Raw genomic sequence first — 26,396 nt, forward strand, 5'->3', positions numbered from 1 at the left:
GTATCCGGTCCCATCACTTCATGGGAAATAGATGTGGAAACAGTGTCAGACTTTATTATTTTGGGCTCTAGAATCACTGCAGATGGTGACTGCAGCCATGAAATTAAAAGACACTTACTCCTTGGAAGAAAAGTTATGATCAACCTAGATAGAATATTCAAAAGCAGAGTTATTACTTTGCCGACTAAGGTCCGTCTAGTCAAGGCTATGGTTTTTCCAGTAGTCATGTATGGATGTGAGAGTTGGACTGTGAAGAAGGCTGAGCGCCGGAGAATTGATGCGTTTGAACTGTGGTGTTGGATAAGACTCTTGAGAGTCCCTTGGACTGCAAAGAGATCCAACCAGTCCATTCTGAAGGAGATCAGCCCTGGGATTTCTTTGGAGGGAATGATGCTAAAGCTGAAATTCCAGTACTTTGGCCACCTCATGTGAAGAGTTGACTCATTGGAAAAGACTCTGATGCTGGGAGGGATTGGGGGCAGGAGAAGAAGGGGGAGACAGAGGATGAGATGGCTGGATGGCATCACGGACTCGATGGACGTGAGTCTGAGTGAACTCCGGGAGTTGGTGATGGACAGGGAGGCCTGGCATGCTGCGATTCATGGGGTCGCAAAGAGTCGGACACGACTGAGTGACTGAACTGAACTGAACTGAAGGAAAAGGAATTCTTATCTGTCCACATTCTGGGCTGGTCTGACATATTGCTTTCTTTTCGTTATTAAGAAGTAATAATAAATACTGGCAAAACACATACCAGAGCCAGACTCACTGGGTTAAAACCTCATTTTTGGTAATTTACTAGCTGTATAAAGTTGGATCAGTTGTTTAACCCTTCTGTGTCTCAGTGTCCTTATTTGTAAAATATGAAGTTCCAAGTAGTTGAAATTTGATCAGAGTGGATTACTTTTAGTTTTTAAGACAAATTATATTTTGTAACGTTTAATAGGCGGGGGCGGGAGCCGGCGGGGGGCGGGGGGCGGGGGGAACCAAAACAAAAGCAAGGGAAGAAAAAGTAAGTTTTAAAGCAAAGACAGTCTGAAAAGACTACATACTATCATACTATGTTTCCAAATGTATGACACTCTGGAAAAGGGGAAATTTATGAAGACAGTAAAAAGATCAGTGGTTGCCAGGGATTAGAAGGGATGAACAGACAGAACTGCATGGGTTATTAGGGTAGTGAAACTATTCTTCATGATGTAAACAGTGGATACATGGGATTACAGTCAGTCCTCCATATCCACAGATTCCACATTCATGGATTGAATCAACCAACTGTGGATCAAAAATACTTGGGAAAATAAAATCCAGAAAGTTCTGAAGAGCAGAACTTGAATTTGCTGACACTAGCAACTATTTCCATAATATAATTGCATATATAATTATATAATATAATCATATTAGGTATTATAAGTAATCTAGATATATTTTAAAGTGTACAAGAGGATGTGTGTAGGTTATGTGCAAAGACTGTGCCATCATATTTTCTGTAAGGAACTTGAGCATCCTTGGACATGAGCAACCATGGGGGATCCTGGAGACAGTCCCCTGTGGATTCCAAGGGACAAACGTACATTTGTCAAAACCTGTAGAATATACATCACCAAGAGTGAACCCTTGGTGATTTAAGCTGTGGACTTTGAGTGATCATGATGTGTCAGTGTAGGTTCATTCATTGTAACAAATGGTGATGGCTGTGGGGTTGGGGGCAGGCAGAGTACCTGGGACTCTCTGTACTTTTGCTTAATTTTGCCGAACCTCAAAGTGCTTTAACGAAAGTCTTTAAAAAGTAAAAAGGAAGAAAGAAAAGAAAACAAACATGAAAGAGAATGAAATCTGAGAACCACAGAGAAAAGATAGGAGAAGAGGAAAGGAAAGAGTGGGGAAGATGTCAGTGACTGAATGTGAGGGTATCGTGGCCACCCTTTGTCACTTGTGCGATTTGTCAGTCCTTAAAGCTGTTTTTGTTGATAGCAGAAAAATACCCCCTGGAAAGTAATATTGTCTAGAGAAAAATTAACAGAACTTACTTTTGGGTAATGTTAAAGAATTTGGGAAAGACGGAGTTTTCTGTGTGTCTGTGTGCATTTCATGTTGGTGTGTCACCCCTTGTGAAGTTAGTGTTACATATTTTATGGATGCACAATATGTAGTGTGACTGGACATGAGGGATAACTGTTGATGGGTGACAGTTTCATAAAGACTTAAAAAGTTGTTGGAACAACAAGTGGTGTTCATGGGTGTTACGTGACAGTCCGAACAATACCAGAAATTGCCTTTAACATGTATAAATTATTATTATTGTCATTATCTTATTTTTTGATGTTCCAATACAGAATTATATAGAAATTAACATTTTATTTTAATACTAATAAACATATTTACCCTATGAAGGGCCGATTCATTACATGAACAAAACATTAACTTTAATTGTAGTACATCTCTGTGTCTAAATTTGCCAAGGGCTTAAACCAAGATGTCTTTGTTATAGTTCATCCTGGGAAAAAATTCAATCACATGGATCCAGGACAATATACTAGAATTTATTCTTTAATCCATCTTTTTAAAGGCTCACAATACCAGATCATATGAGAGTGTGTGTGTGTGTGTGTGTGTGTGTGTGTGTGTGCGTGCGTGCACATGCCAAATGCCAGCCACCACTGAAGTAAGGAAAAACAGTGACTTATTTATAAATTATATCCTATTTACATATCAAACAGATATTATAACTGTTTAAAGTCTTTCCCTTACTAGTGTGCCTTTATAAATTCATAAATGGCTATAATTTTTTCTTTCAAGAGCTATTACGAATCACATTGTAAATCCCTCCTCCGCTGTCAGCATTGTTGTACAAGTGAACCACATTAAAATGAATTTCTCAGGGGTAGCTTTGAGGGGCAAAGAAATTTAAAGCACTTGAACTTGAGAATTCCATTCTCTAACGCTAATCACAGGCCCTTCCAGCTCTCCCAGTTCTTCCCACCCTCCCAGTCTTTTCATTTCCACCACATCTGTGCTTTATTTGTACTCATAAACTCTTTGCATTTCCAATCTGTCAAGCCCCTTGGCTCCACGTGGCCTCCTAACACAGCCTGGGACCTTATCAGTCATCTGAACACTACATTCACTGAGCACTCTCCAAGGCTTTGTTGCCAGATTCATCTATCACGCTTTCCTTGACATTCCCACCTTTAGCCTAATATCTTATAATCAGGTAGTTACTCCATCAATATATAAGGGAAAGGGAGGAGAGGAGAGAAAATTCTTCAATACAGTTTTAACATACTGAAAATTTCTTGTGGAAATGTGTTACTTTTTGCTGCTTGCAAGTGGAACAAATTCCTGTTGTTGTACATCAACAGGGTTCGCATACCTGTGGCCCAGTATTTTTTATTTTTCTATATCTATCCTGTTTCCCTTTATCTTTATTGAAGGCGACTTCCACTCTTACAGACCATCCATTCCATTATATAGCTTTCCTTATTACAGTTAGATCATATAAATTTATTTTCCTTGAGTCTTTTTCACCCAGGGATTTTTTAGTATGTTCACCCAGGGATTTTTTAGTATGTTCACTTACTCTTTTCTTCTGTGATCTCTCTCCAAAAAAATGAGCTTTGTGTGTGTCCGTGTGTGTGTGTGTGCACGTCCGTGCATGCACTCAGGCGCAGTTTGTGTGTGTTAATGTAAATAACTTTTAAAACTTAACCCCTCTCTCTCTTCTTCATTCCTTCTGCTCTCTCTCAACCTTTCTTCAGCTCTGCCCTTCCCTCAGTGATCACCAATGACTTCCTGATTGTCAATATTTTCTTCTCAGTCCCTTACTCTATCAGTGACATGACATTATAGATGTTATAGACATTACTGAAATTCTGCCCTCACTTTGCTTTACAGCACCATTTTCCCTCATATAGCTCTTTAGTCTTTGTAACTGATATCTTCTTCTTCCAGACCTGAAATGTAGGTGTCCCTTTCATGTTCTTACACCTCAGTAATGATTCTCAAATTTTAGTGAGCATAAAAATCACCAAAGATTTTTGTTGAAAATGTAGGTTTCTAGATCCTACCCTCAAAGATTATAATTAGGTAGGTCTAGAATGAGGCCCAGGAGTCTGCATTTTTAACAATCTGCATTCTTATGACTCTAATAAAAGTGATTCAGGGCCACACTTTGAAAAAAATAATCCTCTGCAGCCCTATCTACTCCTGTGACCTCAGTCATCACTTCCAAGCTGATTATTTCCAAATATTTTAACATCCTACTCTCATGAATTTCTCCTTATTCTGTGGACCATACTTCTGGACCATACTCAGGACCAGAGCAGGGCTGATAATCATGCTTACTTTGGTTATTAAAATAATGTTCGGAGAAACACCTGTAAGCAGCTGTTGCCCTCAGCCCACAAGTGTCATGCTACCACTATGGTGCTGTCTATCCTGGTGCCTCTCCTCAGATCTTCTGGACCTCCCCACTTTTCAGCAACAAAAAAGTAACACCTGGAACCACAGAGTTTCTCCAGGATCCTGCCCCAGTGCAAAGGCTAGCATCTTAATTGGTTGAATTGTATCCATTAAATATTAATATTACCCCTGTTGTAGGGGATGATGTCATTAACTATATGGGGCACAGGAGAAGAAGCTAGTTTTAGTGGGGAGAATAGTAAATTCAGCTTATAAGATAGTTTATGTGCAGTACTCTTAAACCTACTAAAATAGTTGGATGGAGTGACCTGTAATAAGTTCAAAAATTACAAGAGCTGTGCTTTCCAAATTTGACTAATCATCAGAATCTAAGGCCCAACCCTGAGAAATTTTGATTCATTAGAATTGGGGCAGGATCCAGAAATCAGTTTTTTCAACATTTCCCGCAGTAGTTCTGATAATTAGGTGGATATGAGAACCACCGCTTTGGACTGAGGACACAGAACTATACAACGAAAGTATTGCCCCCTGTTGAACCTCAAATAGGCATTTCCATTCCATGGCATAGTCAGAAAGATCAGACAACAGGATATGTGGGTTTCTCAGCACAACTATTTACCACGACAAGAAAGTATCACATGTATGTATTTTATACACAGAAAGCAACTCAATGTTGCATTCCATTCAACAGAATGCATTTTGTCCCTGGTAAAATAGAGTTCCATTTCTAGGAGTTCCTTTGAAAATAAATTCTATAAGGAAATCAATCCCTGTTTGGGAAAAAGGTAACAAAGTGTAGTCACCTTCTTAAGTCTTTTAAGTTTAAGAGAACATATATAATTATATTATAATCACGTGTTGCTTTTCTCTGAATCATATGTACAGTTTATTGAAACAAAAGAGAAATAACAATTCTATAAAATGTTGTATCGTGAGTTTAGTCCTGAGTCATTCGTTATGTACGTGATTCCTGAGTCACTAATTACTAAGGCTTTCCTATAAGGAAAAGATTACTAACAATAGGCAAAGTGAGTGATTGTGAAACTTTTTGAATACAAATGATTATAGTTACAAAAAGATTGTTTTAAAACTGTATTGGAGAAATTAAATTCTGTTGTTACATTAATTTCAAAAATAGATATTAACATCAGTTTTCATTGAAAAACATGAAAACATTTAATTCCGTGAGGAATTAAATCTAGGGGATTTAACAGCTTATAAAGAAACATTCTTAAAATTTACAGCCTTATGCAAGTTTTACTACCTAGAGAGAAAGAAGTTTATTGGTTGCCTAGTAGAGATACATTTTGGAAGTAAGGTTTTTGGTCCTCAGTTTTGTTTATAATACTAAAACCTAATATATGTAATTGCTGTAATGAGAAAAAACAAAGTAAAATAATTAAGGTTAATGACTGCTGTTAAACATTTTTTTCTGTAAATGCCCTTAGTTCTCCCATGTCCTGCCCACCCCTGCTCCCCACCCCCAACTATTCTGCACTTGGAAACACAAAACAACTTGTCAGTTCAGTTTATTCAGTTAGGGTCAGTTCTGTGAAAACAAAGTCAAGGCAATTGTTTGATTTAATTGACTGGTGAAACTGGTTATACAGGTAAGTAGAAGTTAGTTTTATTTTTGTCCAGCTGCATATTTGAATGTTCATAAAATAACTTAGCAGAATAATAAGATTCCAGTGACATAGTAATAGATTTTAAAGAATGATTACCCAAGCAAGGGAAAAGGGCTCTAAAACACAAACTATAGAAAATATTCATGGTATTTTTTTTCTTTATGGCTTTACTTTCACTATAATGAATTGTGTCCAAAAAAAAAAAAAGAAGTCTTCTTTTCTTTCACTATTCCTATCCTATTCTTTGAGGAATTTTTTTCCTAGGTGACAGTTAATATAACCTTAACAAAAATGTCCAGTATAATTTAGGTGAATCATTTACATAACTTTTATAAAGTGATCCTCAATCTGTATGCTGATAGCCTGTAAGAGTTAGTCAGCCACCTCTTGGCTTCACTGTCTTCCTCACCCACCTGAACTTCATGGTTGGTCATTTTCACTATGAATATTTCTGCCCTTGATTCTTTGTACCTTCCTCTCTACCTTCCTCTGTCCACACCCTGCTGTTCTCTACACCTTCAACTTTGAGGCTGCTAGTCACTCATTATTTTTTTTCCCCCTGTGAGAGGAGAACCAAAAAAAGTACAGTGCTAAAATAAATGATATGTTTCAATCTTAATTCAAAAAAAGAGGTGTAGATCTTATAAATGTAGTTTATTTCAGAGGGAAATATAAATCATTTCTTGTCCTAGAAAAGCAGCAAATCTTCAGCCTCAGTTAAACTTGTTAGGATTTATAAAGAAAAAAGGAAAAAAAATTTTCATATAAAAAGCTAGAATTTTATTGTTAAAGAACATTTAAGGTGATAAAGTGGGAATTTTATAATTTTTTTGTTCTGCATAATAAAATACTCCCTTCCTGACCCCCTCTTCCTTATAATAATAGATATCCACCACTTTTTTTCTAATTGTTCAGTTTTTACATATCTTTATAATTGCTTTTTCAAGAACTTGTTTTGTACCAAAGTAGTGGCTTCCTCATACTGACAGTGCTGTTTAGTCCTGTTCTAGCATACATTTTATATTTGCTTAGGAGAAGAAGAGTAAACACAAAGAAATAAAAAAAAACTAAGGTTGGTTGATTACATAAATGATAAAATCCTTTAGAAAGATCTTTGGTCTTATATATCAAAAACATTACATAGTTGTACCCCTTTAATATTGGTGCTTCTGTTATGGAAAAAAATTTTTAAAGAAAGTATTAAGGAAAAATTTTATCTACAGTACAAAATCATTTGTTTTAGCATTATTTATACTAGTCAAAAATTGATGACAGCCTAAATGTTTGCTAGTATAAACAATATAATTAAATTGTGACTCATTGGCTTACTAGATAGTTTTATAACCATTAAAAATATGAATTAAGGTCTTCCAACATCCTGGAAGGATGATTATGATATAAGATAAAGTGAAAAGGGATGATACAAAATTTTACACAGTACACTAACTTTGAACAATCTGAAAAGGAACTAAAATATTTTATTTATAAAATAAAATACTTAGGAATAAATTTGATCAAAGGGGAGAAAGACATGTACACTGGAAACTACAAAACATTCCTGAAAGAGGTTAAAGAAGATATCTATGGCTAATAGAGGATTTAAGATTGCTTTTTGTGGGTTTGGTTGGTTGGCTTGGTTGTTTTTTGTTTTCATTTTTTTTTAATTGAAGTATTGTTGAATTATAACATTGTATAAGTTTGAGATATAGAACATAGTGATTCACAGTTTTTAAAGATTATACTCCATCTATAGTTATTGTACAATATTGACTGTATTCCCTGTTCTGTACAATATATCCTTGTAGCTTTTTTTTTTTTTTTTTCCTTTCTTTTTAGCCATGCTGCATGGCTTGTGAGATCTTAGTAGCCTGACCAGGGACTGAACCTGGGCCCTTGGTAATAAGAGTGCAGAGGCATAACCTCTGGACTGCCAGGGAATTCCCACTTACTTCTTTTATACATACTAGTTTGTTCCTCCCCTACCCCTATCCTCCCCTAGCCTCTCTTCCCTCTCCCCACAGATAAACCACTAGTTTGTTTTCTATCTCTATGAGTCTGTTTCTTTTTTTGTTATATTTACTAGTTTGTTGTATTCTTTAGATTCCACAGATAAGTGATAACATTACAGTATTTGTCTTTCTGTCTGACTTACTTCACTAAGCATAATACCCTCCAACTTCCATCAATGTTGCAAATGGCAGGATTTCATTTTTCATGACTGAGTAATATTCCATTTGTGTGTGTGTGAGTGTGTGTGTGTAGTTATTGTTTAGTCGCTAAGTCCTATTCAACGCCTTTGGTACCCCATGGACTGTAGCCTGCCAGGCTTCTCTGTCCATGAGATTTCCCAGGCAAGACTACTGGAGTGGGTTGCCATTTCCTACTCCAGGGGATCTTCCCAACCCCAGAGATCGAGCCCATGTCTTCTGCATTGGCAGGTGGCTCTTTACCACCAGGCTGCCTGCAAAGCCACCACATCATCTTGATCCATTCATCTGTTGATGGACTTGCTTCTATATCTTGGCTTTTTAAGTAACTTCTGCTATGAGTATTAGGGTGCATGTATCTCCATCTTTTCCAAAGGAGAGGAGAACCAAAAAAAATTGCAGTGCTAAAATAAATGATATGTTTAGGGGAGTAGGATTGCTTGATCATCTGATATTCTATTTTTAGTTTTTCGAAGAAACGCCATACTGTTTTCCATAGTGTCTGCACCAATTTATATTCCCACCAACAGTGTTCAAGGGTTCTCTTTTCTCCACATCTTGCCAACATTTGTTATTTGTGGTCTTTTTGATGATAGCCATTCTGATAGGTGTAAAGTAATAACTTACTGTGATTTTGATTTACATTTCTCCAGTGATTGGTGATGTTGAGCATCTTTTCATCTACCTGTTAGCTATCTGTATGTAGAAGACTTAATATTGTTAAGATAACAGTACTGCTCAAAATGACTGACAGATTCAGAGCAGTCCCAATTAAAATCCCATAGGTATGTTTTGCAGAAACAGAAAAGCCCATTTAAAAATTCATGTGGAATTTCAAGTGACCTCGAATAGCCAAAACAGTCTTGAAATTGAAAAGCAAAGGTAGAAAGACTCATACTTTAGATTTTAAAACTTATTGTGAAGTTACAGTAATCAAAAGAGTGTTATGCTGGCATAAGGACAGACATATAAGACTGATGGAATAGAGTTGAGAGCCCAGAAGTAAATCTCACATATATAGTTTTTTACTTAAGGATGCCAGGACCACTCAATGGAGAAAATACAGTCCTTTCAACAAATGGTACTGGTAAAATTGGATATCTACATGTAAAAGATTGAAATTGGACCCATGTCTTACACTGCATATAAAAATTAACTGAAAATGAATCAAATATGTTAAATTTCAAAAATAAAGGTATAAAACTCATAGAAGAAAACATAGGAGAAAATCTATGACCTTGGAATCGGCAGTGGTTTCTTTAAAATGACACCAAAAGAATGTACAACAACAACAACAAAAATAGGTATGGTTATACATCATCAAAATTAAAAACTTTTGTGATCAAAGGTCAGTATCAAGATGGTGAAAAGACAGCCTACAAAATAGGAGAAAATAGTTGCAATTCACGTAGCTAATTAAGGATTTAATATCCAGAATATATAAAGAACTCATATGACTCAACAGCAAAAAAAAGCCTAACTAAAATATGGGCAAAAGATGTGAATAGACGTTTCTCTAAAGAGGATATACAAATGGCCAATACATACATAAAATAACTGTGTTGGAGAGGATGTGGAGAAATTGGAACCAAGTGCATTGCTGTTAGGAATGTAAAATGATGCAGTCACTTTGAAAAACAGTTGGCTGTACCTCAAAAAGTTAAATATAGAATTACCATATGACCTAGCATTTCCACTGCATTCCTAGGTAGATAACCAAAGGAATTGAAAACAGGAACTCAAACAAATATTTGTATACCACAACATTAGTCACAATAGTCAAAAAGTGGAAACAATGCAAGTATCCACCAGCAGATGAATGAATAAACAAAATATGCTCTAAACATACAATGGAATATTATTTAGCCATAAAAAGGAATATGGTACAACATAGATAAACCTTGAATACATTAGAATTAAATGAGTTAAACAGATGCAACATGACAAATATATGATTCCACTTATATGAGGTATCTAAAATGAGAAAATTCATATAGAAAGCAAAGGGTTTCTGGGAACTAGGAAGTCAAGGGGAGTGTGTTTACTTAATCTATACAGAGTTTCTGTTTGGGTTGATGAAAATGTTCTAGAAATAGATACCAGTGATGCTTACCTGTTGTGAATGTACTTAATGCCATTGAATTGTACACTGTAAAATGCACAAAATCATAAATTTTATGTTTACATTTTAAACATGATTATTTAAAATACATTTAAGTTCAGTTCAGTCGCTCAGTCGTGTCCGACTCTTTGCAGACCCATGAACCACAGCACACCAGGCCTCCCTGTCCATCACCGACTCCTGGAGTTCACCCAAACCCACGTTCACTGAGTCTGTGATGCCATCCAACCATCTCATCCTCTGTCATCCCCTTCTCCTCCTGCTCTCATTCTTTCCCAGCATTAGGGTCTTTTCAAATGAGTCAGCTCTTCGCATCAGGTGGCCAAAGTATTGGAGTTTCAGCTTCAACATCAGTCCTTCCAATGAATACCCAGGACTGATCTCCTTTAGGATGGACTGATTGGATCTCTTTGCCATCCAAGGGACTCTCAAGAGTCTTCTCCAACATTATAGTTCAAAAACATCAGTTCTTCTGTGCTCAGCTTTCTTTATACTCCAACTCTCACATCCATACATGACTACTGGAAAAACAATAATAACCTTGACTAGATGGACCTTTGTTGGCAAAGTAATGTCTCTGCTTTTTAATATGCTGTCTAGGTTGGTCATAACTTTCCTTCCAAGGAGTAAGCAGCTTTTAATTTCATGGCTGCAGTCACCATCTGCAGTGATTTTGGAGCCCAGAAATATAAAGTCAGCCACTGTTTTCAGTTTCGCCATCTATTTGCCATGAAGTGATGAGACCAAATACCATGATCTTAGTTTTCTGAATGTTGAGCTTTAAGCCAACTTTTTCACTCTCTTCTTTCACCTTCATCAAGAGGCTCTTTAGTTCTTCACTTTCTGCCATAATATAGTTATTTAGGTGCATAAATTATACATAGTGGTTTAGGTACGTAAGTAAAGATGACAAGGAATATGAAAGCATGAAAAATTACTGAATTATAAGTGATTATGTTATTTTGGGGCTTCCTGGTGGCTCAGATTGTAAAGAACGTGCCTGAAATGCAGGAGACCCAGGTTCAGTCCCTGGGTTGGGAAGATCCCCTGTAGAAGGGAATGATAACCCCACTCCCGTATTCTTTCCTGGAGAATTCCATTGACATAGGAACCGGCAGGCTACAATCAATGGAGTCGCAAAGAGTTGGACATGACTGAGCGACTAACATTTTCACTATATTATTTTGAATAGAAATAAAGTTCAAATAAATGATTTTCATTTTAGCTAATGGATATTCATTAAAAGATAAATTTTATATCACATGTTGTCTCAGACCAACAAACGGTAAGAAAATTTAGGTGACTCATTCCCCAAATTGGTAAGACTTAATATTTTATTTAAAATTTTTCTTTCCTATTTACATGGTCTTTATTTTTATTTTAAAGAATAGTTATGTCGGTTAGTAATTTTTAAAACCTTCAGATTTACAAAGAAAGAGCTTTTCAGAGTAATTCATGTAAGGGAGAGCTGATGTCTGTGCTAGAGCATTTTGAACAGTTTCAGTTTCTTATAAAATTGTCTAGATTTTAATGAAACCTTTTTTTTTTTCTTTAGCTTGACAGGGCCAATTCTCTGTTAAACCAGACTCAACAACCTTACAGGTATCTCATTGAATCAGTTCGTCAGAGAGATTCTAAGATTGATTCCCTGAAGAAGTGTATTACCGAACTCGAAAAAGATGTCAGGTAACCATCTACAAGTCTTGTATTTGAGTAATAAAATATTATTATTATTTATTTGGATAATAAAGGCATTGTGAGCATAATACTGCTGTAGTTGAGGTGGGAAATTGGTAAGAAAAAATGTACAAGACGAAGGTGATCTTAAATGTGATGTGTTCGATTTCTCTTAGAAAAGCTAAATCATATCCCATTAAAGTATTCACATTCCACCTGGTAAATCAGAAGTCTTAGCCTGGAAGTAGCAATGCTACACTGATTAACAAAGCACTCCCCCAACCCCAGGGCACACAACAGCCAACCTGTGCTGTCCTTGTTCCCTAGAATTCTTTAGTGGGATGGGCCACTTGTGGAGTCAGAACGACTTTTTAAACAGATAAAATGTACACATTTACTTAGATTCCTGTTGACTTTGCCAAGGAATTTAGGCTTTTCTGCCTCTGACCTTTTACATGAAGGAAACCATAAATTACCTCAATGTAAATAAATTCCTTTCACATCCTTAGTTGAAATTATTTTCTTACATGACACCTTATCAAAAGACTTGCTCCACTGAATAATTATTCAGATTCTTTACCTGTTCATCTCATGAGGTCATTTTAATCTTTTTAAATTACAGTAGAATAATGATGCTATGTAAAGAAAGATGTTTTAACTCATGGATGCTTCGTTAGTTGGCTTAATTATCATTAGATTTTAAAATTATTTAGAATAAGTAATTAGATAAATTATTAACCAATTTAAAAAAGTATAAGCAAAGAATTAGATGAGAAAGAAAATTCTTAAATTAAGTAATTAGAAAAGGTAGTTTATTTAAAAATATAGTTATTAGAGAAGATAGCCATTAAATTTAGGTTACCCAAGATATATAACCAAAAATATAAAACTACTGATAATTAACTGCATATAAGGACCGCATGCTAACTGTTTGCACCAGTGGAGCTCTCTGATAACTAACTCAAAAGTGTGAATGTTGTTTTTGATGAATTAGAATAATCTTTTCCTCTCTTTGCTACCCCACCAAAAAATTGGCCTAGAATTTTATTCTTGATCATAATTTTTCAATAATGTAATAATTTTAAATCACATTGATGTTTTAAATGTCAACATAGATAACAGTTAAATATTTAAAATATTCATAACCAGCATTATTAAATTAATTCAATGAATTAACTAAACCGTTCTATAAATAGCTATTGGGAGCAGTAGAAATTAGGTCTTATCATTCACTGGACACTTGATTATCCTAGGGAAATGGAGGAAAGAGCCCCAAAGAGAATTTTTTCTTTACATATTATAGAAATTTGTTATATTTGAAATTTTGTATAGAGTTTTGTTTTACCTTTGCAATCTTGGAGCAGGGATATATAAAAAGCCCTGTGGGAAATTTGCCTCTTTCAGAATTACCTTCAAGTAAATTTGTTTGAATATTTATTTTACTAAGAATTAGGATAGCTAAAAATGTTTATTATAGAGAAAAATATAGCCAGCTATAGGAGAAAATTATAATGATGAACAAATTCATCCCTGGAGAAAATTAGCCATTTGTCATCTAAGAACATATTAGTCTTGTGATAGGGCCAAAATTTGAATCCAGATCTGTCTGCTTTCTAATTCCATAATCTTCACCTTTATGTTATACTGCCTCCCTATGTTCTAATCTGAATAAGAGCTAATTTTTTATTAACTAATATAATTAAGAGAAGCAAAAACAAAAAACAAAAAATAATGTAGAATAGTAGTTAAAAGGAGAGCTTTTCATGAGTTGATAATCGTTGAAACTATGTGACAGATACATGGGGGCTTATTAAATTTTCTCTCTTGAAATATTTCATAATAAAGTTACTTTTCAAAAAACAGATTTTAAAAGGGAGGACAAGGGCAAATCCAGCTCCGTCCTTAGTTTTGAATTAGAGCAAATCAATTAAAGTCTCTGAACTTCATCCAGTACAACTTCCTGTCATGATAAAATATTACCTTTCTGCAGTGTCCAATATGGTAGCCACCAGCTACACGTGGCGATTGACCATATGGTAAATGTTACTGAGGAACTAAATTTTTAATTTTATTTGAATTAAATTAATGCTAATTTTCATTGCCAATTTTGGCTAGCTAATGGCTTTAGTATTGGACACTATAGCCAGTTTTCTTATCTGTGAAATGAGAGTGGCACCAACAGCACCTAATTCACATGGTTAACCTGTGCACTAAATGATATAACCTTTGTAACATATATAGCACTGTTCCTACACTTTAAATGCTCAATTAATGTTTGATATTATTAGTATCGTCTTATTTTTAACATATTTTTATGTTGAAAATATCTTTAAAATGAGAAATAACATTTCTCAAAATATGCTGAATCTTGACAAAAATTTGTTTAGTTGCTAAGTCATGTCCGACTGTTTTGCCACCCTATGGACTGTAGCCCACCAGGCTCCTCTGTCCATGAGATTTCCCAGGCAAGAATACTGGAGTGGATTGCCATTTCTTTCTCCATGACAAAAATTAGGACTCCCTGAATAACACCAACAGTAAGTAATCATAAGAACTATGCCAATTATGGAATTAAACAAACAAAAAAAATTTTATGTGCTAAACATCTGAGACCTTTAAAGCTGTCTGTGTTTCATAAATTTATTATATATTATTTTAGTAGACTCTGAACTGATATTTCACAGGATATGAAGTCTTGCTCTTCATTGAAGCAATTATCTTCTAATGTGAAGAGTTACGGTGCTTTCAGCATTTTAATTATGGCTTTCAAGATGCTGTAGATGTACCCTGATGTCATGGATGAAAAGATGCCATACAATACACAGCCCAGTCAACAAGTCAGACACAGCAGGTTAGGTCACATTCTGCCTACCATCACCCTGACTCTGAGCCAGTGGCATTTCAAATAGAGTAGAATTATCCTGGGCTTCAAGTACGTATCAGCCTGGTTTTTTTTCTCATGGTAAATGCATCTGTAAAAATATAGATATTAATGTGAACATCAAAGGGTAATTGTGAAAATTAAATGAAGTAGCATATAAAAAGCAAAAGCTTCCGGCACACAAGAGAAACTCAGTAAATGTTACCTCCCTTCCTCTTGTACTTCATTAATTCGAACTTTAAACATTCGATGACCCATCCAAAAAGATGACTAAGTGATCATGTTCTTTGAAAATTCCTGTTTGTTTTGCTGGGTGTGGATTTTAATTGTAAAGAATATTTACATAAACTGATTAATTTGTAAATATTTCTCTAGCTTATACAATATAACCTTCTTTAAAGAACTAAATATAATTTTATCATTTTTCTACAAAATAAGGCAGTATCACTATGTCTCACCCACAACTTGCCAGTTTAGCTATTGATACAATTTATTCAGTGCCTAGAAAGGTTAGAGTAAATATGCACTAAAATGAGACTGTGATAAACATGTTAATAGCTAACACTTGAGATATTACTATTCACTGTCATTAAAGAAATAATCTGTTCTAAATGTAGTATTTTTAACAATCCATCAATCCACAAGACAGTCTGAGTTATATAGGTTTGATCTATAGGTCAGGACTGAAGGAAGCATAGAAAGAGAATAATTAGCATAAATTTTCTTTTTCTGTTGTCAATTTCCATTTTTTGTTAACTAGTCATTTAGAAGAAGACTACTTAGGCTTATAAGACTAAGCCAGAGTATATTGATCCAGGAAGTTAAGGAACAGTATATCAGGAATATGTTTTCATACAGCAGGTGAAAGAGAGCCATAAACATGAATTTCTGAGTAATAATTAACAGTGAATTGAACAATTATGGGTGTAATATACCATTCACCGTAGATGTGCTTATAAGGAGATTTGTTTTGTAGTTGCTTTATGAGTCACGCATAGAAGCTTTGTATTTTTAAGGGTAAGTTTCCACTGTTATGAAATGTCCTATGGAGATTAAACTTCCATTGAGTAATTACTGTGTGTGGAAGAACACAGAATATAGTAATCATCGTATTCACTTTTAGAGACCCATGTGTTGAAAGTGGTCTCCATTGTGATTTAAGAAAGACAAGGCTAAGACTGAGAATATACACCCAAGGGGCTTCCCTGATGACTCAGTGGTAAAGAATCCACCTACCAAGGCAGGAGACCCAGGTTCAGTCCCTGGGTCAAGAAGATCCCCTGGAGAAGGAAATGGCAACCCACTCTAGCATTCTTGGCTGGAAAATCCCATGGACAGAGGAACCTGGCAGACTGCAGTCACAAAAGAAGCAGACACGACTGAGCAACTACATGTCTGTGGAGCCAGCGTGTCGCAGAGTTGCTTTGTAAGCCAGTTTATCCACTTGCCTTTTATTCCATATTATATGGTTATTTTTGTTACTTAAGTATGAAATATTTACTTTAGTCTAAAAAAATTAGGCACTACATATGAAGCATTTCTAATGAATTATTCGGTCCAAATCCTTTGATTACATCAACGTTCCATTCCTATTACACTGTACTTTACTTATGGGCCTGTTGATATTTGAGAGCCTGTCTTTATGTCTTTGTATGCACGCCCATGTGTGTACTACATGGAGTACATGTCTACATTCTGTGTTGGGGGGGTACATGTATATGAATATGTAAATGTATATGAGTATGTATATGAACACATCTGTTCTTTGAAAATTCCTCTTCGTATTTATTGGACATTTATTTTCATTTTGAAAAATATTTTGTCTTCTTAGCTAAAGATAGAATTTTAAAGTAACAGAAACACCCGATCCTTTACCATTTTGGGGGGGACTCAAGCAGAACACGGCACTCGATTTCCTTTATATCTAGTTTTTTTCAACTCCTCGGCTCAGTAGGATCTCTGGCGCCTAAATACAAAAGTCTGTTTGTTTTCCTGTTGAGGTGCTTACCTTTATTGACATTTAATTACCATTTTCCTCTTACGACTCTTATCTAAATCAGTTACACAGTATAGCATTTATGTAGAGGTTTGTGTTCAGGGTTTTATATAATCATTCATTAGATAATTCACATGTCCCTTTGACATACATGAGCATCATTTCCACTTTAATAGATGTGAATACTGAGGTTCAGTGGGGTGGTATTTGTGGTGCATTATACTACACAGTTGAATCTGGCACAGTTGGAAATGGAAGTCAGAATTGCATCTAGTCTTTCGTCTCAGAGGACTCACTCTGATGCTTCCTTGGGGAAGTTCTGTTACTAGGAAGAGGATTTGAATTTCTCTGTTCTCAAGTCCTTGGAATTAACAGTTCTCCCAGAACACCTACTGCTATTCCTTGAGTTTAAAAAAAAACTCCCCCTAATATTTTAAAAATTGGTGGCTTTCCATTTTGTTAAAGTATAACTTAAAACATCCTACCTGTTCAGCAAACAATTCTCGTTAACTTTACCGTCTCAGATTCTGTTTTGACATTCAAGGAATTGTGCTTCTTCAATTCATTGTTGCTTTTCTTAATCCCGGTTGCAGTACTGTCTGAATAGACTCACCCCAATGGCTTTCAAAGGATATTTAATGGTTCTAATTAATTCTTATATGTTGAATAATAAAACTCCAGACAGTGTAAGATAAGCCTCAGATATTTATCTTTTCAAATAATAATATGTCCTTACAATTAGGCTTGTCACCCTTTCCTATCAGAAAATAGGTCATTTCAAAGAAAAATCCACAATGCAGACTTAGAAATTAAAGACTGAACTAAGAATATGGAGGCAAAAATTGTTTTCCTGAGTTTACTATAGACCAAATATCTAATTAATTTATCTCAGTTATATACCTGGTAATTTAATATGCGGCTTCCCTGGTGGCTCAGAGGGTAAAGCATCTGCCTACAATGCGGGAAACCTGGGTTCAATCCCTGGGTCGGGAAGATCCCCTAGAGAAGGAAATGGCAACCCACTCCAGTACTCTTGCCTGGAAAATCCCATGGACTGAAAAGCCTGGTAGGCTACAGTCCATGGGGTCGCAAAGTCGGACATGCCTGAGAGACTTCACTTTCACTTTCTTTCACTTTCAAATTATAAAATATACTTTCAGTTTTAAGGATAAATGTTATAATTTGACTTTCAGTGTCTCAAAATTTTAATATGGTGCCATATGTACTTTCTTTTTACCTTTTATATAAGTCCCACTTCATCTTTTTACATTTCAGGAGTAACCAGTCATCTTTGAAAAAACACTAGTTGTATGCCCCCACTAGGCAGAAAAGTATTCTATGAAAATGTCTCAGTCACATTGTCAGATTGAAAAATTATCCTTATAAAATAGGTAGGCCAATGATTGAATCAAACATTGTAGTCACTGATCTGATATCTTTATGAACTATAAATTTAATTTTTCTTCAGTTCAAATCATCAAATTTGTCTTTAATCTTCTACAATTTCTTATTTGTTAAATTTGTACTAGCATGACAGTTTTTTTAAACTTGGTGTATTTTTTCCCCCTAGCAATTTAAATAAAGAAAAGTCAGCTTTGCAGCAAATGAAGGATCAAATGGCATTAGATTTGGAACAACTTCTAAATCATCGTGAGGTACTTTTTCCATTTTGTCTTACTTTTTAACACTTTAGGCTTTTTCAGAATCAGATTGGGTTGAGATTATTGGATCCCAGTTGCCCATATTCATTATGAGTTAATTCTTATTCCTGGAATTCCTAATTCTTTATGGCCCCTTATTGCCTTATTCATATCTCTGTCATTGAATTTCCATGTTATTTAATAATCATCTGTGTTACACCTTTCTCCCTCTAGACTGTAAATTTCTTTAGTGTACCTCTTTGTCTTGTTTATCATTCTGTAGCCAGTGCCTAGTGTACAATATTTGTGTTGAACTTTAAAAGTCATAAGTTTTCTTTAATTTCTTCCTCATGAAAAATCTTTTAGACTTAATACAATCCCTATTTTATAAAAGAAGTAAATGAGTTTTAGGGGGTTTGCCTAGAGCCAGATGGTCACTGGGATAACCTCAGTTTTCTTCCTCATTTTTAAAGTCAGATTTATTGAGATATAGTATACAATAAAATTCACCCTTTCTAGCATACAATTCTGTTAATTTTGTTAATGCACACAGTTCTGTAACCATCACCACAAGCAATATATAAGATAGTTTCATCATCACAGAAAATTCCCTCTTGAACCCTTTTCCCCAACTCCAGTCTGAGCAACCAGTGATCTGTTTTCTATCCCTGTAGTTTTGCCTTTTCCAACAAAAGGTATTATCCTTTCACAGAATGTCAAATAAATAAAATTATCAGGGAATTTCCCTGGCAGTCCAGTGGGGTAGGACTCTGTGCTTTCACTGACAGTGGGACAAGTTCCGTTCCTGGTCAGGGAACTAAGATCTCACAAGTCAAGTAGTACAGCCAAAAAAGGAAATAATAACAATAATAATAAAATTATTGGTCTTTTCAATCTGGGTTTGTTCAGTTGCCATAAAAAAGATTCATTCATGTTGTTATAAATATTAGTAATTTTGTCCTTTTTATTGCTGAGTAGTGTTCCCTTGTATGGATATACCACAGTTTGTGAATCCGTTTGCAGTTGAAGGTCATTTGCATCATTTCCATTTGGGAACACTTAAAAATAAAGCTGCTGTACACTGTTGTGTATATGTTTTTATGTAAATAAAATTTTCCTCTTCTCTTGGTAAATATCAGGAGCAGGATTTCTGGGTCACGTGGAAAGTGTATGCTTAACATTGTAAGAAACTGCCGGACTGTTTTCCAAAGTGACTATGTCTTTTGCATTCCCACCAGCAGCAAGCGCCGGTTCCAGTGGCTCTGCATTCTCACCAACAGTTGGTATCATTGAGCTTAGTTTTTTAATCCAAGAATTTTTTCCACTGTACTATCACTGCCTTGTCTTAGCCACGTTTTTACCGTTTTGCAGTCCTAACAGAGAAAGAAATGCTCAAAGCAGGTCATTGGTTTATAAGTATCCCGAAGACATTGCTTGCTAGTCTGGAAAAGATATAACCGGTGTTTGGGAAGAAATTATTGGAAGGAAATTATTGAGAGAGATGAAGCAAGGAATATTCCTAGAAACAACTTAAAGATACATATCCTAGAAATAATGTCAAGGGAATTGGCAGACTGTCTTTATCTTAGAAATGGCCTTTGGAGTGAGTTCTCTTAAAGGTGTATTTTATATGATGGGTGAAAAGGATAAGAAAGTGTCCCTGGGCTAGATTTTAGAGATGATTTTTAGGTAGATAAGTAGACCTGACAACAAGTTACAGAGTAGAGAAATTTCTGAAGATACTTATTCTTTTTTCCGACTTTCAGCATTCCAGGCCTTATCTACTATTACTTGTGTCCTAGGATTCTGATTTCAAATAGTTGTTGCCACACTGTGGAAGCCAGATTTATTCAGTATATGTATCATAACAAAAGTTTTTAAAACTGAATATTTAAGAAGTAGTAGCTACAGAGGTCCATTAAGTCATACCAAAAGCTTTTTTTTTTTTCCCCAAAAAAAGCTGCATAATAGATAATGTATTTAGAATGGCAAGTCTCATTTGAATTTAGAGAATTATGTTCAACTCTGAAAAATATATGAAAGCCTTCATTTATATATTTTGTATGTCACACTTGGAATCACATTATTCATGAGTCCAAATAAAAGCTATAAGTTTTAATAGTGGGTTGACACTTGAGTAGGTTTAAAGGAAAATATGTCTTAACATAAAAATTAAACACTAGCAAGGTGAATTAAGTTGACAGCTACCGCATGGCATCAGTGAAGTTTGTAAGGATACACATCTAATTAAATAATTATCAATTAATTTGCATGCATTTGAGATTTCTTCATTTTGGTATACAAATAATCCAACATTATGACTTTTCTTTATGCCAAACAGTCAAAGAAAAGTAGCTTTTCTTTCTCCCCAAAGCAAAATAAAAATTCAAGTTTAATGAAACAAATCTAATATAAGCTTGTAATCTTTTCTAAGAAATGGTTTAAGGAATTCCCTGATGGTCCAGTGTTTAGGACTCCGCATTTTCATTGCCAGGGGCCTGAGTTTGATCTGAAGTCCGGGAACTAAGATCCCACAAGCCTCCTGGCCAAAAAAAAAAAAAAGAAGAAGAAAGAAAGAAACAGTTTAGCACCAACTTGCATCACGTGTACAGCATGCATGCTCAGTCACATGTGACTCTTTGCAACCCTGTAGACTGTGTCTCCCCAGGCTCCTCTGTCCATGGGATTTTCCAGGCAAGAGTACTGGAATGGATTGCCATTTCCTACTCCAGGGACCCTTCCCAACCCAGGGTTCAAACCCACATCTCTTGCATCTCCCAAATTGGCAGGCAGATTCTCTACCACTGCATTACCTGGGAAACCCTTATAATGTATGCACACCCAAATGCAAATGCAGAAGGCTTCTATGGAAAGAAAATAGCCTGTAACCTAGGAATATGCTTGAACATTCCTTTGAACATTTACCTGATGAAACAGAATCTGCAAGATTGATTTATTCATTTTATGACTCTGAGGGTGACGTGTCCAGAACACCCAGTAGATAACAGTTGAATAAGAATAACTCTGATAAATAAGTCAAATTTATTGAAAGTGAAAATCTGGACTGAGACTAAGGGGAGGGCAAACAGTCACTGAGGGCACAAAATAGTGGAGGTGCCCCCTCAGGGGTGTGCCCAGTGCAGGGCTGGCAGCTGAGAGCTTGCCTCACCCTTGTTAGGACCCTGTGAAAATGATCTAGCATGAGTCGTTGATTCAATCAGGCAAATTTTCTCACTTTAAAAAAGTGATTCATAAAGAGACCAAATGAACATTTAAAGTGTTTCATATTCTTTTTTGCGTTGGACAGGTCTTGCTTTAATTTTATAAGTGATGTTACTTAGTTCTGGTAAGACTGTGTGTGTATGGTAATAATATAAAATGAGATCCCCACCTCATTTACATAGTTATCAAATATGTGTTACATGAAAAAAAGAAAATGAGTGGGATAGTCCTGGGCTGACAATGCTAGGATAGGTGAGGCAGGGTTTTTCTTTTCTGTACTGGTCTTAGCTCAAAACGTCAGCTTAAAACCTCATTCACATTAGTAGTTCAGTTGTGGTCTTAAGAATTTCCAGGAAGGATAAAATCGATAGTGGTCTCTTATTCTATAAATTTTTAGAATTGATACATTCACAAACCGTTGTATGTATTTGGAAAGTGTATTGGGTGACTTTTATTCTCATCTTTTCTTTAGAGAAAGTGTATTAACCTAATAAAAAAATGTTAAGAAAGGATTGTTGTTTAGTCACTCAGTTGTGTCTAACTCTTTGTGACCCCAGGGACTGTAGCCCACCAGGCCTCTTTGTTCATGGGATTTCCCAGGCAAAAATGCTGGAGTGGGTTGCCATTTCTTCCTCCAGGGGATCTTCCTGACTTGGGGATCAAACGTGCGTCTCCTGTGTTGCTGGCAAATTCTTGTCCACTGCGCTGCCAGGGAAGCCCTACTGAGCCTATGCTTTAGAGCCTGTGAACCTCTACTACTGAGCCCATGTGCTACAACTACAAAAGCCCCTGCACCCTAGAGCCGGTACTCTGCAGTAAGAGAAGCCTGATCGTCACAGTGAAGACTAGCCCCCACTCCCCACAACTGGAGAAAACCCACCCACAGCAGTGATGACCCAGAAGAAGCCAAAAATCAATCAATCTTATTTTTTTAAAAAAGACACAGGAGCGAGCGCCCGCGCGTGTGGCGTGAGGGGAAGCCGCTGCCCGCGCCCCCTTCGCCTTCCCTTCTTTCCCCCTCATGACGACGATGAGGAAGAGGAAGAAGGATTGGAAGACATTGATGAAGAAGGGGATGAGGATGAAGGAAGATGAAGGAGAAGATGACTAATGGAACACTGATGGATTCCAACCATTTTTAATTTTCTCCAGTCCCTGGGAGCAAGTTGCAGTCTTTATTTTTTTTTTTTCCTCCTCTTGTGCTCAGTCGCCCTGTTTTTGAGGTCTTTTTTCTCCTTTATACCATGGTTCACAACATATTTGGTGGAGGGGGGGGGGGGGTTGGGAAATACCTTGAGCAGAATTCAGTGGGACAAGAATCTCTACCCCTTTCTGTTCCAAATTCATTTTTATCCCTTCCTGTCTCAACAAAAACTATGGAATCAACACCACCATGCTCTGTGGGAAAAAAAGAAAAACCTTCTGCTCCCTTAGCTCTGCTGGAAGCTGGAGGGTGCTAGGCCCCTGTGTAGTAGTGCATAGAATTCTAGCTTTTTTTCTCCTTTCTCTGTATATTGGGCTCAGAGATTACACTGTGTCTCTATGTGAATATGGACAGTTAGCATTTACCAACATGTATCTGTCTACTTTCTCTTGTTTAAAAAAAGAAAAAAAAACTTTAAAAAATGGGGTTATAGAAGGTCAGCAAAGGGTGGGTTTGAGATGTTTGGGTGGGTTAAGTGGGCATTTTGACAACATGGCTTCTCCTTTGGCATGTTTAATTGTGATGTTTAACAGACATCCTTGCAGTTTAAGATGACACTTTTAAAATAAAATTCTCTCCTAATGATGACTTGAGCCCTGCCACTCGATGGGAGAATCAGCAGAACCTGTAGGATCTTATTTGCAATTGACATTCTCTATTGTAATTTTGTTCCTGTTTATTTTTAAATTTTTCTTTTTGTTTCACTGGAAAGGAAAGATGATGCTGTTTTAAACGTTAAAAGTGTACAAGTTGCTTTGTTACAATAAAACTAAATGTGTACACAAAGGATTTGATGCTTTTCTCTCAGATAAACTTAATATGACTTTCCAAAAAAATAAATAAATAAAAATAAAAAAAGACACAATTTAGTGTCATGATCTCTGCCTTTATAGAAGATCAGAACAAAATCTGGTGCCATTTCTCTTTGTTTTGTGAAACTTTAGGGACCTACTAAGTGCTTCCATTTATATTATATAATTTAGTGTTTGCTGCTGTCCCCTGAGATAAGTATCATTGTCCCTACTTTTACAGATGAAACTGATGCTGAGTAACTCATGGTTAAGTAACCCAACCATGATTACATACTTACTGTTAAAACTTTTTTATTTTTCTGAAACAGAAGGTTATGATCCTTCTTAGTCTCATTTAGACAAAAATCTCATGATGAATTATTGTTTGTGTGAGTTCCAGAAAATTGTTGCCACTGTAGATGAAGCTATATGCTTTTTTCTTTTTTTCCCAGAAAATGAGAACTGTGTAATTTAACGTGTTTCCTTTTTGTCTTAGTTGACAGAAAACTCAGAGCTAAATATCTTTCCAGGTGTTGTAATCTTTTTCTTTTCTTTCACTTTTGATGCTTCAAAGTAGCTTTTCCTTTATCTTTCAAGTGGAATGAAATCTTTTTTACCCTTCAATGCCTCCATTTATACTAAGACCTTTTATGTATAAAAATATAATATATAAATCTTAAATAATTAGGTTTCTAAAAATATAAAGGAAAAGACCAACTAACATGATCTTACTTTTAGTTAACAGTATCAGGGCTTCAAATTCAACATTCAGTTTTGAGTATAAGAAATATGATTCCTTAGAGTGACTTTTCTTATTTCATCATATGTCCTTAGAATCTAAGCTTTCAAGAGCAGGAAAAATATCTTTAATCAGCTAAATATCTAGTAAAATACTGAGCATAATTTTAAGAAATGGATGTAAAAGCTCTTCTTTAAATTCTTTAAATTCTAACTGTGTTAGGGACAATGGTAAGAGCTCCTTTTAGGAAACTTTTCAGTGTTTTATTGAGCAATAGTTGGTATCATGAGCTTAAACTGGTGATATTGGTGTTCAACAAAAATGAACCAATTTGAAAACTATTTAGAATGCAGAATCTCGGGGCTTGGTGATTGATTGGATTTAGGGAATGATGAGAGAAGAAATGAGAATTGATGCCTGGGGTTTTGGCTTGTGTCCTGGGTTTATGGTGATGCTACAAAGGCCATAGGACGAATAAGTTTGGGAAAGAACTCAAGAAAATGTATAAGTGGATATATTCAGTAGAGAGTTTGAAATGTAGGTTCTGGAGTCCAAGGAAGAGAACTTACCTAGAGCTAGAGATTTGAGAGTCAAAGCATAAACATGGTATGTACACAGAAGCAGATAGAAAGAACTAGTGAAGGTGTATAGAGTGAGAACAGAGAGGGGCCTAGGACAGAGTCTTGATGAGTACTAATAGTTTAGAATAGGCAGAGCAAAAAAACCTCACAATAGAGTGAGGAGTGATCAGAGAAATGGCAGGCACATCAGGAAGAGTGGATCCCTAAAGCCAGAACCATTCAGTAGGGAGTAGGTTGGCAGCAGTGGCTTCAGCTGCCAAAGGGCCAAGTCAAACAAAGATAAAAAAGAAAGTGTCATTTGGATTTTAAAAAATGCTAAAACAAAAAGCAGTTTCAGTGGTGCTAAAAGGCAGATTTCAGTGAACTGGTAAATGCATAGAAGTTGAAAAATAATAATAGAAAAAATAGACAACCCTCTGAATAAAGATTGTGGCCATGAAATTAAAAGATGCTTGCTCTTTGGAAGAAAAGCTATGACAAACCTAGACAGCATGTTCAAAAGTAGAGACATCATTTTGCCAACAAAGGTCTGTATAGTCAAAGCTGGGGTTGTTCCAGTAATCATGTACAGATATGAGAGTTGGACCATAAAGAAGGCCAAGTGCCGAAGAACTGATGTTTTCGAATTGTGCTACTGGAAAAGACTCTTGTAAGTCCCTTCAACTACTGGAGCAATTTGGCCACATGATGCAGAGAGCCAGCTCATTGGAAAAGACTCCAAGACTGGGAAAGATTGAAGTCAAAAGGACAAGGGGGTGGCAAAAGATGAGATGGTTAGGTAGCATCACCAACTCAATGGACATGAATTTGAGCAAATTCCAGGAGATAGAGCAAACTCAAGGAGCCTGGCATGCTGCAGTCTATGGATTTGCAAAGAGTTGGACATGATTTAATGACTGAACAACAACTGTTTAAGAGAATATAAGGTGGTCAGGGAGGGAGCATGAGATCAAGGGCTTTTACCTTCCTGAGTTGGAGAGTATCCAGCCTAACTGGTGATAGGAAGGAGCCAAACAGAGGGAGACACTGAAAGTTCAAAAGAGGATGATCAATTGAGCAAAAGTGCTGGGAAAGGAAGAGATCCAGGATGAAATGATGGGATTTAACTTTAGATAGGAGGGGGCACCTTTTGCATTTGAAAAGGAGAAATAAAAATTATGTTAAAAGTAACTTAGTAGGTTTAGTGGCAAGAAATTAGGAAGTTCCCATTTAATGGCGGTTTTCTAATGGCAAGACAGGTGATAGGATCAGAATTTGGTTTTTTATTTTATTTATTTTTGACGGTG

The 26,396-nt window shown here is 35.9% G+C and overlaps 1 protein-coding gene across 1 annotated transcript in view; it reads left to right on the forward strand.

Annotated features, from left to right (window-relative positions):
* Positions 1–26,396, forward strand: part of PIBF1 (progesterone immunomodulatory binding factor 1) — a 229,527-nt gene that overhangs the window by 176,097 nt on the left and 27,034 nt on the right. Inside the window, exons 14-15 of the mRNA XM_052650146.1 lie at positions 11,935–12,065; positions 18,504–18,588. Of these exons, the coding sequence (XP_052506106.1) occupies positions 11,935–12,065; positions 18,504–18,588 (216 nt within the window). The remainder of the gene's footprint in view (positions 1–11,934; positions 12,066–18,503; positions 18,589–26,396) is intronic.

The sequence above is a fragment of the Budorcas taxicolor genome, chromosome 12 (assembly GCF_023091745.1).
Source record: "Budorcas taxicolor isolate Tak-1 chromosome 12, Takin1.1, whole genome shotgun sequence".
NCBI lineage: Eukaryota > Metazoa > Chordata > Mammalia > Artiodactyla > Bovidae > Budorcas > Budorcas taxicolor.